Source organism: Colossoma macropomum, unplaced genomic scaffold, assembly GCF_904425465.1.
Source record: "Colossoma macropomum unplaced genomic scaffold, Colossoma_macropomum, whole genome shotgun sequence".
Taxonomy (NCBI): domain Eukaryota; kingdom Metazoa; phylum Chordata; class Actinopteri; order Characiformes; family Serrasalmidae; genus Colossoma; species Colossoma macropomum.
The window spans coordinates 29,271,089-29,290,545 of NW_023494792.1; the positions used below are offsets into that span (position 1 = coordinate 29,271,089).

The 19,457-nt window shown below is 39.2% G+C and overlaps 1 protein-coding gene across 5 annotated transcripts in view; it reads left to right on the forward strand.

The window, feature by feature from the left end:
* The window catches only part of nrcama (neuronal cell adhesion molecule a), a 98,830-nt gene that overhangs the window by 75,500 nt on the left and 3,873 nt on the right, over positions 1-19,457 (forward strand). For 2 of the 5 annotated variants that reach the window (XM_036576803.1, XM_036576806.1), the window contains 12 exons: positions 2,058-2,182; positions 4,433-4,462; positions 4,823-4,924; positions 5,123-5,320; positions 6,979-7,049; positions 7,155-7,380; positions 7,669-7,784; positions 8,796-9,000; positions 9,753-9,875; positions 10,099-10,263; positions 17,304-17,435; positions 18,297-18,375. In XM_036576803.1, coding sequence (XP_036432696.1) covers positions 2,058-2,182; positions 4,433-4,462; positions 4,823-4,924; positions 5,123-5,320; positions 6,979-7,049; positions 7,155-7,380; positions 7,669-7,784; positions 8,796-9,000; positions 9,753-9,875; positions 10,099-10,263; positions 17,304-17,435; positions 18,297-18,375 — 1,572 coding nt within the window. Of the gene's footprint in view, positions 1-2,057; positions 2,183-4,432; positions 4,463-4,822; positions 4,925-5,122; positions 5,321-6,978; positions 7,050-7,154; positions 7,381-7,668; positions 7,785-8,795; positions 9,001-9,752; positions 9,876-10,098; positions 10,264-11,921; positions 11,958-14,142; positions 14,209-14,539; positions 14,663-16,428; positions 16,585-17,303; positions 17,436-18,296; positions 18,376-19,457 lie in introns of all 5 variants that reach the window. The other 3 variants (XM_036576804.1, XM_036576805.1, XM_036576802.1) reach the window with 2 other exon arrangements.

Consider the following 19,457-nt stretch of genomic DNA (forward strand, 5'->3'; position numbering starts at 1 on the left):
CTACACCATTACCAAAATATTGTGCCATAATTATGTATGGCTCATTGTGCTAAGTTGTTCCTTACTTTTGACACTGTGTTGAGCTGCTAGTGAGCAATGACGGGTGAAGGGGGAGGGGTGAGAACCCCCTGCTGTGAAAACAGTTAACTTATCTCATAACAGCTGGGCTGAGATAAGACAGACACAACTGCAACTTCCTTTATATAAAAAAAAAATCATGCACAACTGCCACAATGAAACACTTTTATAAAGGCTGACTTGTTGGCTCCCCTATAAAGACGAAAATCCAAAAACTGAGGGACCTCCAGAGCAGGTGCAAAATGCATTTTATGGCTACTGTGAAAAAGGATTAAATAAAAAATCAGCTGACTATTTAAATAACATGAATCAAATGAAGCACTACATCAAAAGGAAGACACAACTGGCTATTTAGCACAATGAGTCATGCATAATTATGATGTGATATTTTGGTACAGGTTACAAGTAGTGTTCAAGTACAGTGTGAGAGCACTCATATTGTTTACTTCATAAAATTGCAACAGATTGGTTAGTGTTTGTTCATTCCCTTAATTCCTTTACTTCATCCTTTACAGCATGAAAAAAACACCAGTTTTGCTCATCTATTTTTGTACGACAGCATTTTAGGGCCACTATTAATAAAAATAAAACTAGTAGACTTTGAAAATAAAGTCATAATATTTCAAGAATAAAGCCGTAAAATTACAAGAATAAACTTGCCATATTTTGAGGATAAAGTGTCTAACTGTAGGTGGGCTGCCATAACGCGTTGGGGTCTCGGTTGCTGTACTGGCGAGGTAAAAGACGCCGAGTGCCCCGGAGTTCCACACAATCCTGTCTCCTTGTGGATCGATCATTTTGATGATCATTCTCACTGTCTGTGAAACTACATGCCCTCTTTGAATGACACGGCGATGTAGCCACTGATAGCCGTGTAGACGACCCTGCCTGCGATTCTCCTTCAACAAAACAGACAGTTTCCTCCGAGTCCGTCTGGGTCTTAATTCTAGATAAACACAGTTTCCTGCACAGCCACTTCTTATACTAATAACAGGCTGGTGATGATGTGCCAGGAGAGACAGGGAGACAGTGTTTCTTCATTGGTGAAATTGATATGAAAGTATAACTCCATCAACTCCTCAACATCCTCCATTTTAACAGGAGGAGGTGCTGCCTTCCTTTTGCAAATGCTTTGGCCATAATATTGTGAACTTTCCTGAATTAATGCCACTTTAATGTTGTAATTCTACGACATTATCATCAAAATATTATGACTTTCTTCTCAAAATATTATGATTTTATTCTAAAAAATATGACTTTTTTCTCAAAATATAACTTTATTATCGAAATATCATACAGTATGCCTTTTTTACTCAAAACATTCCGACTTTGTTCACGAAATGTCATTATGTACGACATTTCATCTCAAAATCTTACGACTTTATTCTCGAAGTCTACTAAGATTTTTTTATTGACAGGTGCCCTAAAATGCCATCGCAATTTTTGAGTAAGAGAAGATGTTTTAAAATTTTTATCTCCTGTGCCGTCATCTAAAAAGTCTACAGCCCCATGTTACTTTGGTCTGAAGTCTGTTTTTTCCCCTTTTTTGTTGTTGTGTTATCTTCCCTGTGGTTAACCAGTATCAGTTTATTAATTCTTACAGATACTTAAATGTTTTAAATAACTAGTAGTCAGAATGCACATGCCCGGTTGTGATGATGTAGGCTGGGTCTAAATATCTCTATTTGTTAGAAAGCTTGATTGTAGTAATTTTAATGTGTATTTCATTCACTTTCTACAAGTACACGTGTCCAAATAATGTTATTTATGTTGCATACCAGTTATTATCATGATAGATATTTTGTTGTCCTTCTTTCCTTTACTTCAGCTGCACTTTTGATTAATTTACTACATTCCTACATTTACATGGATGAATATTCTTATGATTAGGTTTGAATACATGACAGTTTTTGTTTTGATTGTACATTCATATGTGAAGTGTGTTCATATGTTAATAAGAGCTTTTTGTGTGTTTGTAGGTTTGTGGTGGACTCAGACAGTCTGACTATAAATGATGTGACGCAGGAGGACGAAGGCACGTACACATGCATCATGAACACCACTCTGGACCAGGACTCAGCCAGCGCCATGCTCACTGTAGTCGGTACGATCTTGATCTTTTTTTGTTAGTCTATAAACATTTGAGACTTCTCCTGGGGCCTGTTTCACGAAACCAGATTTTTTAGCTAGCTAACTTAAAGCTTAGTTTAGTCTAGCCTGGGATCAACCTAACCTGTGGCATGAGTCAAGTGAAGAACCAGACACTTGAAGCTTTTGAAGGACATTCCATGTTTTACATGAAGCTTGTGACAAACATATTAGCCTTTATTTAGCGTATATTTTACCTTCTAGCTGTTTCACAATGACTCTTTCTGTAGTGCACTCTGGTATAGTGCTGCCAGCACTGTTTTCCATTTCTAACAACCAATTGATTAGCCTTCTGCTCATATTCACAGTGATGTGTCTAGGACTTGGTCCCACCCATTGTAATTCAAAATGTGATTGGCTGTTTCCTCTGTCACTTTGTAATTATGTAGATAGTTAACTAAGTCTATACCAATAGGAGAGTTTGCTATATGTGTATAGCCATAGCTGTATCTACCTAGATACCAGAGAGAAAAACAATTCCTGATTGGCCAGTTTTCCACTTGGCACTTCAATAGTACTTGCAGTTTAAATACAAGCACGATTCTATTGAAAAAAAAAAAAAATTACAGGCGCACAATTTTTAGTTCCCAGAAATCATTATGCCTTCTCTGGAGGCCCTTCTGAATTTTACCTTTCCACTCTCCAAATCCTCAAATTTTATGTAGTGTAGCTTTTAAAATATATAGGAATTCTAACTCTGATAAGCACTTGCAAGGTGGCAATGGCAACAACATTGCTTTTTATCATTATGCATTCTTTCAACGTATTTATGTAGTAAGATTTGAATTCTTTGTCATTGAGGCATGATTAATAGATTAATCACACATAGATTCACAACTTTAGTATCTGCACCTAATAGAGACAGAGAGTTATTAACCACCATCATAAAGCAAGTTAAACACGGCTGCATTTGTTAGGTTTATTGAAGCTTAAGCTTACTCAGGAACTCTGACTAAGTTAAACTTGCTTTGTGAGACAGTCCCCAGGGCACATGTCTAGCTTTAGTAATTAGCTTTAATGCTGGCTAATTTAATGCTGACCTTTAACATTTCACTGACTTCTCTTCAGATTGGTAGTTCAGATTTTAGGTTTTGAATCAGCAAAGCTTCCATATAGATCAGGGCAATCCAACTGTCTTCATATACATTAGCACAGGGGTGCCTTAACCTGGTCCTGGAGATCTACCATCCTACAGAGTTTAGCTCCAACCCTAATCCAAAACACCTGATCCAGGTTATGAAGGACTTCAGGAGCGTTGGATCAGAACTCTCCAGGGTGAAAGGTGAAGATCCAGAGCCAGCTTAAGGGGAGCGTGGTCGCTTCTTGTTTCTCCCATTATTCAAGAACATGACTGCAAAATGCTTAAAAGGTCTCCATAAGCGGGTGCTCAATGAACGGGGCTGAGTGGAACTGAATGACTGAAAATGAAAACTTCTTCTGAAGCATTTGTGCTGATTACTACTGAACATCCTTTAATTTTGAAAGTTGAAAGAAGTATTTCACTAAAAAATCACAGACTTTACCAGCATATTTCCATTTTTCTACAGCAAACAGGATTTAGGCAGTAGGACGCTAGCATTACTGCAGCTAATTGGTCGCTGATGCAGTTTGTGCTCACTGACGTCATAAACGTACATGAGTCCCTGTAAGAAAGTCCTATAACTGGACTTTAAAAACACTTGAAAATATAACATACATACATACATACATACATACATACATCATCTAAACCGCTTATCCTTCTGGGTCGCGGTGGGGTGCTGGAGCCTATCCCAGCTGTCATTGGGTGAAAGGCTGAAAATATAACAGTAGTGTTAAAATATGTTATGCTGTTCTGTGTTCAGAAAGTTAGTGCAGTTCTCTAGATTTACAAACTGTGATTTTGCACAAAAGTTCCATAGAAACTCATTCATTTTGGACTGGGCTTGGGAACGCCTTCTTACGTCTGACAAACTCAGAAGACATTTTTGAGTGGCAGTTCTCTTCACTACACAGATATCCAGGTAGATCTGAAGGAACAGGATTGGGCAACCTTGCATTAGCCTGTTATGCTTGACATGTATCATGCTGTTGAAACAATTTGTCTTAAACAAAAACTTACAAAGTATCCCTGATGAAGTGTGTAACTACTGAAATAAGAGCTAATTTTAGAGTGCACTTGTGACACTAAAAATGAACTCTCCTCCTTCTGCTTTTCCCTGGGCAGAAGCCACTCCAACTCCACCTATAATCTACGGTAAAGCATGTGACTTTAGCTCCCTCAAACCCCCAACTCACTCTTATCATTCATTCATTTTTTTGTTCATTTTTTGTTTTTTTGCCATAATGTCCTAGTTCACTCCATGGTGCAAAAAGTGGGTTAAAACATGGGCCATTTCTTTAATAGAATTCCTAAATCCTTAATTTTCTTTTGTGAAGTGATGTATGATTTTTTTTTTTGGTTGGTAAGTCATACGTGGGCCATTCATTTATTACACTTCCTTTTATTTGTGCTTTTATTCAGAAACTTGCATGTCAGTCATCTTGATTGTGATGCTCTTGACTGCCATTGGTTGGTGATTGGTAATAATGATGATAATGATGCATGATCTTCCAGAGCGTCCAGACCCACCCAGAGACCTGGAGCTGACAGACCAGCGGGAGCGAAGTGTGCAGCTGACCTGGACCCCCGGAGACGAACATAACAGCCCTATTCAGTGTGAGTGCAGCAAGAGCTTTCTCAAAGACCTTTAATATCTGGCAAATTTCTGCCTTTTTCATTGTTCTTTGAAATAATTTTCCTTTGTAAAACATGACATTTTTCAAGCATTGAAAGGATTAGAGTGAAAAGAATGTGAAAAAAGTGTAATCATATCAAACCAAATGACTTTGCTAAATGCATTCTGTGTCTCTCCAGTGTTTCTAATCCAGTACGAGGACTCTCTCCATGAGCCAGATGTGTGGAATAATATGACCGAGGTACCAGGTACGAGCACCACAGCTCACCTGGATCTCTCCCCATATGTGTACTACTCCTTCAGGGTGTTGGCACGCAACGACGTGGGCCTGAGTGAACCTAGCATCCCTTCCAGCCAGTATCGCACCAACCCTGCCTGTAAGTGACACCACAGATCTCTTTTTAAATACTCAGCCCTGTTTGTTAGAGCTGCACTGTGAAAGATTTGGGGAGTTGGAGAATGTAGAGAGAATGTAGGGTTAGCCCTACACATTCACTACGCATGTTGCGTAGGGCCCTCAAATTATGCAAGGGCCCCGTCTCCCCCTTGCGTCATAGATACTTATTATTTACAGCTTCAGTGAGTGGATGAAGTGGAACTATTCATCTGGTCACGAAAGCTGGGCATACTGGGCACTATGGATGCACATTTCTCAGTAAATAATAGCCATCAAGTTTTCAGGAAAGCCAAAGTATAAATAGTATTTAAATTTGAAAATGTATAAAAGGAAATCTGGGGGAGCCTGTTTGAATGGGCCTGATGCAGCTGATAAAATTAATAACAGTGTTGTAAGTCCACTTATTCTTAGACTGACAGATGGAGCAAACTGTTTTAAATGATTATTTCAGGCTTTACAGGGTGACTTGCAGCAGCACACGCAAAGCATATTTTATTATGTGTTTTATTTCTCCTGACTCAGTAATGCTGCTACTTTTAATTTCAACAAAAAGCAGCTGTAAAGGATATTGATATGTACACATTTAGGGCTTTGGCCTCGTGTATGGATCACTGAGGTCATGGCAAGTAGATCACTGATACAAACAGGACTTACAAATAAATCACAGCACGTGAAAGTCCATGCATTGAAGAGATGCGAGTTGTGACAGTACAAAGTCTGTCAAATGATACAGATGATTATTGCTAATTAATAACATTCATTTTTGTTTATCACAATTAATTTCTGAAAGATAAAAGATGAAACTTTTTCCATTTAAAAAGTGGTGCATTATGTTGTAGCTATATATGAGTAGAAAAAAATTTAGAATCAGAAAGTTTTTATTTTCTTATACTTTCTTTATTACTTTCTTATGCTTTACTGCTTACTTATATACCATGTACATTCATATGCCATAGTTTGGATGACCCTGGTCTAATGACACGTTTTGTTGATTTTCTAAGTAAAAATAAGTTCACACATCCTCTACAGAGAACACATTCTGCACATTTTAATGCATAATTACTGTTTGTTTGCTTTATTTTATCTATTCAGAGAAACCTAAAATGGAGCCTGTGAAAAAGTTTGTATTTTATGTTTTATTTTTTCAAATATGGTAAAGTTTGTTTTCTGCAGAGGGTGTATTAAACTAAGAGAAACTTAGATGAAAACTTAAATGAAAACATAACATTTGACCAGAATTTTCCATACAATTCTATATCATATTTACAGTTAATGATTCCAGCTCATTTGTGATTGTTACAATGGAAGCTCTGAAAGGGAACTGGAGCTTTCCAAATTGATACGAGTTTGTTAGTTTGCTGCGCGTTGATTTATCCACGTTCTCCCGTGAGCACTGTTGAGCATAGTATGCTGAAGGTATTTGCTTTAGAGGCCGTTTAAAAGCTATGCTTCAGCGAGAGGTCTACAGTCACATATCGTAATGTACAGTGCGTGAGCAGCTGAGCTGCTGGTGAAACTAGGGAATGGATTAAAGATATTAAAAAACAATGTGTTAGTCTTTTATTAATTAAAATGCCATTAATACATCACTGGTAGTATTTTTGAAGGTTTTTAAAGTGACTCTCTTCTGATCCTCAGCACCTGATAAAAATCCTTCTGATGTTGAAGGGACCGGAACTGAACCAGACAACATGGTGATATCTTGGAATGTAAGATTATTATGCTGAAAACACTAAATTCATAAGTGCATTGAGTCAGATGTGTCTTTTTGGCGTCAGTAAAACCGGACTGATGTCTCTGTGTTTGAATAACAGGAGATGACAGGGCTGCAGTCTAACGGCCCTGGGCTTCAGTATAAGGTGAGCTGGAAACAGAAAGATACAGATGAAGACTGGACGTCCATCATTGTGGCTAACGTCTCGGAGTATGTAGTGACAGGGACGCCCACCTTTGTCCCATATGAGGTGATGGTGCAGGCCATTAATGATTATGGGTCCGGCCCCAAACCGGAAGTGGTGCTTGGATACTCAGGAGAAGACCGTGAGTCAGCTGTGCATTTCTACGTGACAAATGGCCCTCTTAAGTGCTAAATCTGTTTTTGAATATTTCAGATATTACAGACAGTTTAAGTGCAAAATGGACATGGTCAGTGATTGATTTCCATTGATTTCTTAGTGAAGACTCTTTTTTGAAAGAGTTTCAGCTTTATTAAGCCGTATAGTATGGCCGAAGTTAAATAACAGCCCTTTAGTTTAATATACAACATCTGATTGATTACATTACTCAGAGCTAAACAAGGCATTTATATGTTCTTTCTTGGTCTTTCAGGGCCAACAATGGCTCCAGAGAGTGTGAAGGTGCTTGTGCAGAACAGCACACTGGCTGAGGTTCACTGGGAGCCCATTCCTCCTTCTACAGTCAAAGGGAAAATGTTGGGATACAAGGTACGCCATGGAGTGAGACGGGAGATTCAAACAGTTGCTATACAGTTTTGGGATCTTTGGGATGTGTTGAATGTTATACAGTATGCTGTTGTTGCAGATTTAAAGGTGCAGTGTGTAAGATTTAGAGGGATCTATTAGCAGAAATGCAATATAGTATATAAAACCCTTGTTTTCATTAGTGTACAATCACCTGTAACTATGAATCATTGTGTTTTTGTTAGCTTAGAATGATCTCTTCACATTTACAAAGGGAGCAAGTTTTCGCATTTTTACCTTGAAGCAGCAACTTGAATGTGGTAGTGCTATAGCACTAGTTGGAAGATATAGAAAGAAGAAGAATCAGTGGTAGCTGCTGCTGCTGGCTAAGCATTCTGTGTTGTGAGAAGTTTGAGAACCCAAATTTTGACAAATGGAGGATCATACTTATCATTACTTAGCACAAGAAAAAGCAAGGGAGGGTGAATCCCCATCATCAAGGAAGTGAAAACATGAAGAAGAAAACCTGACACACATGGAAAGGAAAAAGTGATGGAGGGGTATTTAGTTAGTTGCAGTCTGCAACCTCACCGCTAGATGCCACTAAATACTACACACTGTACCTTTAACCTTAAAGACCCGCATCCTGAGGCTTATTATTCACTCACACAAAATTTCCTAGGAGTGAAATACAGCAGGTCTATGAATGTTAAGGGGTTGATAAATATATATAAACAGTTATATACAACAATTTGGGCGCCCCTGGTAAAATGACATGTTTTGTTGATTTTCAGCACAGTAGAGGATGTGTAGGCTTGCTTGCTTCAAGCAGAAACTGTCCAGAACTTCAGCAAAAATTCTCAGAGTTCTTTCCCCTCCGTTACTCAAAGTCTCCCCTCATATTACCATGATAAGATGAAGGCAAACCTGCAGATTTGCACTTAAAAAACCAACCAAACATGTAATTTGACTGAGGATGTTTAAGCTTGCATATGACTGTAGAGATGACTGTATTGTGTGTTTGGTGTGTGGTAGGTGTACTACTGGAAGGAGAAGAGTTTGCAGAAGGAGGAATCCAAGCCAGAAGAGCCTCAGAAGCTCATTTTCAGTGGGAATGAGACAGAGGGCCACCTCCCTGACCTGCACCCCTACAGCCAGTACAGCATCAATGTCAGGGCCTTCAATGGGAAGGGTGATGGACCTCCCAGTACAGACCAAAAATTCGAGACACCTGAGGGAGGTACGGTTTGGAAGGGTTTGCTAACTCAGCGATAGAAAACTGCTAGAACTTTATTTTAATAATGTCATTTAACTGGCGTTCAACAAAATATCAACTTAACTTTCCCCGAGCCTAAACCAAACACTTTCTCTAACCCCTAACCTCTACCTTAATCCTTAAGTGTAATATTAAAAAAATAGTGGGAAGACATTTTAGACAACAGATCTTTAGACAACTTACAGTGTCTATTTAGTCATACTGTGTCCTAAACAACACCTTAGTGAAGACCTGGATGTGGTTTGAGTAGGTTGAGGGAAGATTTTGGACGTGAATTTACAGAAACGATTTAGACTCTAGTGTTTATTAGCAATGCTAGCTGCGTAGCTTGAGCGCTTAACTATAGAAGCACAATTTGAACACCAAACATGTCTGGTTGACTACATCTGGGTTAGTTTACACAGTTGTGTAAATTTAAGTTTTTGCCAAACTATTCCTTCAAACCTAATCCTAATCCTACTGATTCTGTTGGCAATCAACTGAATTTCACCAGACATTTTGTTAATTGGAGCATTTTTAGACAAGCTGTAGATTAAGACCAAAATAAATTAGGACCAAACTGATCCTCATGAAGCTTATTGATTTTCATCATGTGTTTACTTTGCCAGGCAATTTTTAAATAATGCTATCTTCATATATTTATTCAACAAATTACATAATTACATAATCATTAAATTGAATTTCACTTTTTTATTTCTTTGTGTTGTCGTGGAAAGTTCCTGGACCTCCGACTTTCCTCAGAATCACAAATCCAAATTTGGAATCGTTCACAGTGGAGTGGGGCCCTCCTATGGATGATAACGGTCGCCTCACTGGCTACATTCTCAAATACCAGCCCAGTAAGTCTTAAGTTTGAGAACAGCAACTCTGAAATCAATTTTATAGTTTAAACAATGTTTCAGATGGTGCAGTTTTCTAACTGAGGAGGACTGTTTCAATTTTAAATCGTATTTGAGTGATAAATGGTTGAATAGCAAATTGGGCATAATGGTCTTTACATTGTGTATTTCTGCTGCCACACTGTGTTTGTATTTCTTTTCCTCCTTTTCTGTTCCTTCTCAGTTAATAGCACAGAGGAGCTGAAAGAGATGACCCTTCTGGCTAACGAGACCAGTGTCGTTCTTGAAAATCTCAAGTACAGCACGCGCTACAAGTTCTACCTTAATGCCATGACAATCAAGGGCTCAGGGCCTATTGTGACAACTGCGATCACAATCATGGATGAAGGTGAGGCTCAGCTGTGAGGTGACACTCTTCTAAATCAATTACACTTTTTTAGAAAACTATTGTAGAAAGCAGCCGTTACTTCATGCATGATAGACCAGAATGGAATTTATTTCAACATCCACCTTTTCTAAAGCCTTGACTGGAACTAGCCATCTAGATTTGGAACTTGGATTTCAGAAAGCCAGTTTGTGAGTTAGCAGGGTTCTTAAAGTAGCAGCAATGCTGCCAGACCGTCCTCTCTAAATTTGAATGGCTAAGATGTACAAAGTCATTCAGAATGATTTGATGTGAAATGATTACCAATTCAGAATTGTTCAGTGCAGTGATGACTGGAATCAGACATCTGAAGCCTTTAATGCTTCCAAATCTTTCCTTATCGGAATTAACCTACATGTAGCTGCATGACAGAGAAGTACTTGCAGAGCCTTGTAAGGCAAAATAATACTTTTCTCAGATTTACCAGTATTTTACTATTACCAATATTATATATAAAAACTCATAAGACATGTGTAGGTTCACTGATCATTTTGGATAGTAAATAATCCTGCTAGAAAAGCCAGCATGATCAGCTCACCAACAAATCCAGCATATGTTGTGTTTTAGACACTGGTATGATTGTCAGCAGCAATGGAAGTTGCTATGCTGATCACCAGCAAAACCAGCGTATTGTCACTGTCCACAGAAAAACAAGTATTTTTAAAATGGTGACTTTACAGGAGGGTAAAACGTTCTTTACTTTCAGTGTAAGTTAATGTAAAGAGATTTGACCAAGCAGTTCATTTCTGTTGGTCCAATCACTATGAAATTTTCACACACTGTTAAGGACAGTTTTTGGAGAGTGACTATATATTGTGTTTTGGATGCTGATGTTTCTAGCTAAACCAATTCTACACCAGCATAGTTCATGCAGGTCTGTGCTGTTTTTTTCTCAGCAAAGAAAATGCATATATATGTTGGTTTTATTGATCTTAGGTTGTTGGGAAGTTTCTCTACAATGCACCATTTCACATAAAGTTGAATGACTTAACATCTCAATAATGAGCTGTGCAGAAATTTTGAAAAAACCTGTGGAACTGAAGGATGTCATTTTCTTCTCGGTGAACTTCTGTATGAGGCATTGATGTTCTTCAGCATCTTTGGTACAGTTCCCTAACAAAACACACCCTTTGCCTTTTGCTGTATTTTGTTACAGTAAGGTAGCCCCTGATCCTGATAGTTCTTTTCTTTGAAAGAGTTTCACCTAACAACACACAAAATTTGAAAGCAGAAGAGCCACAACATGATTTACTTTACTTGCCTTGTTCATTTTGGGAATGTGTGGTCCAGTAGAGTATCTGTCATTCCATCTGTGCTCTAATAACCTTAACTTTTGTGTCACAGTCCTATTTATTTTCTCCCTGTGTTATCTTTTGCCCAGCTTTTGGGCCTATTGTGCCCATATCCTGAGATTAACAGGTATTACATGACCTTTACCAGATTAATGTCAAACATTTCAGAATTTGGTTTCTTGTGATAAAACCAGCACTGTGCTTGACTGGATCTCCCTCCACTAGCTTTACCTACACAGTTATCTAGAACCTCTCTGTCATATGGTGGTACTTGCCTGGTGCTTACAGTCGCTCTGTGTGTCTCTCTTCTCTCCTGTCTCTTTTGTGAAGCGTTAATACGGCAGCCCGCAGTAGAGGCGGGTAAAGGTAACTCCTGAAATCAGGCATGCATGTTGCCCAGGCCTTGGCCCACTGTCCACTAGCACCATGAAGACGTAGACACACACGCATGAACCTCCCTGAGCAAAACACCTTCCACAGATCTGCTCCATACTTGTCATGGAGGAGTATCACTGACAGGGTCAAAGTTCCATCCCACTGCTTTCATTAGGGTGCAGCTCTGAAATATGTTGATCATCAAGCTTAGGGTTCAGATATATATTATAGTTTGTTTGCTGGCCTGATGTCCTTAAAGGAATATTCCTGCATTTTTTCAAAAAACCTCTGTCTGCCACATCTGTAGCATACAGTTGTTTACTACAGACAATATTTTGACTTGAAATACACTAATAATAGAACCCAGTGGAGAGATGCTGAATTCTGTCAGCAAACATTGCTTAAAGTGAGCTGTAAATCAGTACAATCATTTATTCAGAGACTGAAAACTAGTTTTCCAGAGGGGAGAATTTGTGGTGATACATTACAAAAGTTTTCATATGCTCTGCCTCATCAGTGATCATACATCACATACAACCTTAACCATGACTGAAAGTGCTTCATTACTGTATTGCTTCTGCATTCAAAAGGGTTTTTTCTTCATCACTTTAGTTGTTTTCCTTGGTCTTCCAGGTCTTTTGGTGTTGCTGAGCTCACCAAGGCATTCTTTCTTTTAAAGAATGCACCAAATTGTTGATTTGGCCACTTTCAGCTGTCTCTCTGTAGGTTTATTTAGCTTTTTCAGCCTGATAATGGCCCCCTTCACCTGTATCGGCACCTCTCTAGGCCCATGAACAGCTACCAAATGTATATTTAGCACTTGGAAATAACTCCTGACATTTTCTCCTTAATCTGAAATGAAATAATGAGGAAGGCCACACTTGGCATGAAACTGCTTTTCAGTCAGTTGTTCAATTACTTTTGAGCCTGTGAAAATGGAGGGACTGTGTAAAAATGGCTGTCATTCCTAAACAGTTAATGCATATTTGTGTTAAACCCCTTTAAATTAAAGCTGAACATCAGCACTTCAATCACATCTTGACTGCTTCATTTCAAATCCATTGTGGTGGTGTGCAGTGGAAAAATAAAAAAATGTGTCACTGTCCAAATACATATGGACCTGACTGTGTTTGATGTTTAATCCCCGTCTCTCATTTGCCAAGGCGTGGTCTGCATTTGCAAACAACAGCTAGAAACTGTGGTCGTGGTCCCTGTTTGTGCTTTGGATTCCAAACTCTCCATCAGATTCGGTGCACTGCCGTTAGGAGCCAGGAGCACAGAAAAATACTGACTCAGAGCGCTGGAGAAGACTCCCTTAGCCTATCCGGTAGCCGTAGCTAGACAAAATTAACACTGCTTTAAAACTGTTTGCCACATTTTCTATTGTTAGGTGCCAGGTTTAGTTAACATGGTTAATGCAACATAGCTAGTCAATACATTTAATTTTATATCTTTTTGAGAGAACTTATGTTAAATATTAAATGTTCGGTGGACAAAATGTATGTTTACATTGGACATAGACCAGTTTTGGTGAGCATTGTATCCTATAGTGTTTGATTTCTTCATCTAGATTGTGGATGACCACAGACAAAGAAGCAGTAGATCTGCTGTGGAAGAGTGGAACTTCAGTATCAGTATCAGAAGAGTATCAGTGGCATTGTGTGAACAGGACAAGACCACAGAGTCTGATGTTAGACTTGGCCGCTGTGTTAGAGTGATGAATAATGGCACCACCCTCCCTGTTGGCACAATCACACCGCACCCCTGATTATATGCTTATATGGTATTACAATCGTTAACTGATGGAATTCAGCATCTGTCCACTGGCTTCTGTTATTATTCTTAATAGGATGAAATAGAGTTTAGACTGAAAAACACTGGAGTATTCCTTTATGAAATAAGATGAATGCTCCAGTACCTTTCTCTCTGCTCTCTCTCTCTCTCTCTGTCTCTCTCTCTTCCTTTGCTTTTTTTTACTCCTCTTGCTATCCTACTCATCATAACTGATCCATCCCACACTAGCAACTTGCATGATGCTGCATGCATAACTTCTTGAACTGCGTGACTCTCTCTCTCCCCCCTCTCTCTCTCTCCCTCTCTCTTTCTGTCTGTCACTGTCTCAGTATTGTATGATGTTATGATGTTGTGCGTCTCACTCTTCTCCATGTTCTTTCAGGCACAGAATCCCCTTCACATCCAATCTCCCCTGTCACACAGTCTGTGCAGCCCCCATTTTACAAGGGTATAAAACAGCCACCTCTCTCACCCCCTTTCCACAGAACTATCTGTGTATATGAGTGTGATTTTGTGTGTCTGTGAGTGTGAAATAGTTTTTGACTATTCATTTTGCACAGATGCAAGATACTGTACAACAGAGTAACAAACTGAATGATAAAAAAGCATTGTGCAAGTCCTAACTGTCTGGATTCTGTCCTGTACAGAATGTTCTTGTGGGACGGGTTTAGACAGACTCTGATGTGTGTCTGAGCACAAAACATCTCTTCATTTTCCTTGGTTGTTCCACAGTAATCTTTAGCCCTCTTCCTGTGTGTGTGTGTCTATGTTGTGGGCAGCGCGTCCAGTAGGCCCAGTGTTCGGGAGTGTCAACTTTTCCCTGGAGGAAGACCACGCCATACTAAACTGGGAATACACGGGCGACGAAAACAATGTATATGTGGAATATATGTTAGAGAACAGTAAGCTATGCCTTGTTTCTGGTCATTCCCCTGCATTCTGAGATTAGCAGACGTCATATGACACCATATTACTTCGGATCAGAATAGCCACTTCACTTGTGGTTATTAGTGCTTAGTCTTTTAATGCCTTTTAATGAATATAGAAAAAAAAAAACATGAATCAGCTTCTTCAACACGTGCATATTTCTAGAGCTGTTCTATAAGCCACCTAGAGTCCATCCCAATGTTTAAAAACTTACTGGCAACACTTTGTTTGGAGGTCCTTTGTTAAAGTAATAGTTTGGAGAGAAATCAGCTTTACCTACAGCACTGTGCAAAAGTCATGTAATTGATTTCAGTCAGAATGACGATTATTTACAAGTTATTTATTTTTTGTAGTAGTAATACTGAGAAGATTAGATATAATAATCCACTTGCGTTCAAAACGGACAAGTCAAAGAAAAACAAGTGGAAAAAAAAGTGATTAGAAGATATAGAGAAGGGGGCTCCCGTGTGACGCAACCATCCAAGCGTTGACCCTATCAACAGGAGATCGCAAGTTTGATTCCTGCTGATGCTACAGCCATCCGTGGCCGGGAGTCCTAGAGAGCACAATTGGCCTCGCTCTCTGGGTGGGTAGGATGGCCCCTCCTTCTCCCCCCATCACTCAATGCGATGCTAGTCGGCGCAGGCGTCTGTTAGCTGACGTAACAGATCTGGCAGTTGGCGCTTTCCTCCGAGCGCGTTCGGCTGTCCAATGACGTTGCATGAGCGGCAGTTCGAAAAGATGTGGCGGCGCTTCACAGGTCTCGGAGGAAGCCTGTGTTAGCCTTCACCCTCCCAGTGTTGATAATATCGTGTGATTGAGTCCTAACTACTCGGTGGAATTGGAGACGACTAAATTGGGGGAAAATTGGGTAAAAATTAAAAAAAAAAACGATACAGAGAAAATGGGACTCATAACAACTGTGCAAGATCTCGTAAACCACCAACACTGTTCCTTCTGATAAACAGTACTTAAAGCTTTCATCTTTGAGAGAGAGGAGACAATCAAGCTCTACTCTTGATTCAGATCTGAAAAAATCCACAGGTGCTTCTGTCCATCCTTCCACTGTGAGAAGACAACTCAACACTATGAGTCTGAATGGATGTGAAGCTGTAAAGAAGCCATTACTCAAAAAAGAAAACAGACAAAAGAAAACATTTTAACAAACTTTAAACACTAAAAAAGCAGTTATTTCTCACAAAACAATGGACTGACCACCCCAGAGCCCAGACCTCAACATCACTGAATGTGTTTGGGATTAGTTGAATGGTGAGAAGCAGAAAATGCAACCAACTTCTAAGACTGAACTTTGCAGGTGTAAAAAATATCCCTGCAGATTTCTGTAATAAGCTGAAAGCAAGTCTCCTGAAAAGAATGGAAGCTGTAATAAAGGCAAAGAGTGAACACACTAAATAACAAATAATATTATATTTAGTTGTTGGGACTTTTGTGGGATATTCTGTTGTTTTTTTTTTTTCTGAATAACATTTAATGGCCATTTTGACTGGAAATTAAGTGAAACGTTTGCACAGTATTGTAATTTCCCCCAAACTTAGCAGACTGTGAGTTATTAAGTTATGTCAAACTGGCTTGCTTATGTAGTTTCAGACATACTCTATCTATAAAAATGGACAAAAGCACAGACAAATGTAAAAGGTCAAATCTGACACTATCACTCTTAATATTTGCATGATTCAAATCATCATAACCTCCCTACGTCCACCTGCCCACCTCTTCCCAGGTAAAGAAGGCTGGAAAAGGGAGGCTGTAAATGGCTCCCGGACATATCAGTTAAAGAGTCTAAAGGCGGGCATGACCTATAAGGTTCGCGTGGTGGCCGATGACCACACAGATGCAACGGTCCAACGCACAGAGGAACTGCTGATTGCGGTTCCAGGTGAGGCAGCACGAATGCAGAAAATGTTCCACATTGATGTGGTCCATGGGACTCCGTCCAGTCGACATCTATGAGATCTTCTGTAGTTCACCTGTAGATTAGACTAGAACAGTGGTCCCCAGTCCTGGTCCTGGAGTACTGTAATGCACATTGTAGAGTTTTCACCCAGTTCACTTCAGGAAGGGCTTGTTTATTAGTTCTTTGGTAAGATCAGGTGTGTTATGAACAGGAAAAACTCTATAATGTGAGGGTTAGTAGTACTTCAGGACCAGAATTGAGAACCACTCCACTAGAATATCATGACCCAGAAGCATGCTGGAGGGCCAGGGACCATAATTGAAAAGTAGAGGCATGGCATGCAGTTTTCTGTATTTGTTTTATTGCTGTTATTTTTGTGTCTTTTTGTTTTTGTGTCTTTACTGCACATGTTATTAATAGAGAGAAATTCATCCATGTCATAGCAGTGTACTGCTCGTCTCAGTTTTTCTTTCTTTTTTGTGGTGACGTGGTGCTCACTGGTCATATTCTCTTTGCAGGTTTATACACTACTTATGATCTTCAGTGTTTCAGTACACACAGTGGCATGTGTATGTGTAGCGATTCTGCACATGCTTAACCTCATTTGGAGTTTTGTGTGTATGTGGACTGCAAAATAGAGAACTAAGTTACTGAGGGTGTTTTAACTGCTGTGTTCTCTATCTTTGTGTGTGTATGTGCAGCTATGACCAGCAGGCAGGTTGATATAGCTACTCAAGGTTGGTTCATCGGTCTAATGTGTGCCATCGCTCTGTTGATCCTGGTCCTCCTCATCGTCTGCTTCATCAAGAGGAACAAAGGGGGCAAATATCCTGGTGAGAGTGTGTGTGTGTGTGTGTGTCTGTCTGTGTGTGTGTGTGTGTGTGTGTGTGTGTGTGTGTGTGTGTGTGTGTGTGTGAGTGTTTATAGGCATAAAGGAAACTGTTGCTCAAAAATGATATAGCCATAGGTAAAAGTTTGGGCTCCCCAAAACTACTGTTTAATTACTGAATTTAATATATTGGGTTTTTCCAAAAAAATATTCAAATAAATAGAAATTGTGCAGGAAAATTAGCAGAAAAAATGGCATATTTAAATCTGTTTACTGTAGAGGATGTTATCAGCAAAACGTCATTTAGGCGAGAGTGTTTCAACTTTTGCATGCAACTGTATTACACAACGCACTGTTGAATTCATTCTTTCACTGAATATTGGTATTTGTGAAATAGCCATTTTCACAAGTTTCCGCTGGCAGAACTTGTAGTCTGGCACACTATATGCAGTGTTTAAGCCTCAGGCTTAAAAAAAATGAATGTGCCTCTCTTCTTGGAAAATTAAAATCCTGAAGCTTAATTCATAAAAAATAATTGCATTTAAATCTCAATCGTAATATTCGTCGGAAAAATGGGATATTTTCCCTGAATTGGTCTAAATAGTGCTAAAGACAATAAAGAAGCAAACTTAAGCAAAAATATCTTGGCATTTTTTGGGGTAAGTAGAGGATTTGGGGTAAGAGAAAAACTGAATCTAATGTTTCTCACTATTCCTTTATTTTTATGTAAAAATTATGTAAAAAATGTCTGATGTTGTCAACCATGGACCTAATTATACTCCGTATGTATGTATATATATATATATATATATATATATATATATATATATATATATATAAATTCACTGGTCTCTTTTGCACACAGTGAAAGAAAAAGAAGAGGCTCATCAGGACCCAGAGATCCAGCCTATGAAAGAGGACGATGGCACATTTGGAGAATACAGGTAAGAGTAACGGTTAAGCATCCATGAGTATGTACTAAAGAGACGTTATAATTAGACCAAACAAGCCACACTTAAACCGTGTCTGGATAGTTTCTGAATTATTTTATACAAAACAGCTGTTCAGAGCCCACCATTTGTGACCAAACACAACCTGGATTTGAATACATTCAGAAATTTGGTGATTTTGGAAATTTGGCATTTTGAGCCAAACTAAATATGTCACTAAATGTCAGTGGTGAATTCCAGTGAAACATTAGGATTTTTACTTGTCTTGGATTGGTCTTAATCTTGGTCTGGAAAATTAGCCCTATATGTCCAGAGTTTTGTAGACACCTGCTCGTCTAGCATGTCTAATGAAATCATGGGTATTAATAGGGAGTTTATACTCCTTTTGCTGCATTAACCGCCTCTACTGTTCTGTGAAGGCTTTACACTAGGTGTTGGAAAGTTGCAATCAGAATTTGATTGCATTCTGACACAAGAGCATTAGTGAGGTCCTCTAGCCCAGTGGTTCTCAAGACCAGTTCTGGGGACCCCCTACTCTTCAGTTTCACATGATCCCTTCTCCGGTGCACCTGTTTATCCAGTCCATCAGGTGTTTGTTGTCTTCAAGAGCTACATTTTAAACAGTGCAGGGCAGGAGGTCCTCAGGACCGGAGAGACTTGTCCAAAAATGCCACCCCCTAGGTTGCATGATGAACTGTATACTGAATACCATAGTGCAATATCATAGAAGTAGAGAAAGAAATATATTGTTGCTGTCAAACCTGCCACACTATATGGCCAAAAATATGTGGACGCCCCTCATAATGATTGAGTTGGAGTGTTTTAGCCACATCCATTCACTGAGTTCTACTCAAGAGCTCAGTGAATTGAAATGTGGCACTGTCATAGGATGAGCCCTTTTTAGACAGGAGTGATAAATCACATTTCCTAGTAGAGTGTAGGCTTTTATATCTGCAAAAGGGGGCCAATTTCATATTAATGATCATGGTTTAGGAATGGGATGTCCAACAAGCTCCTATAGAAGTGATAGTCAGGTGTCCACATACTTTTGGCCATAAAGTGTATCACCAACATAG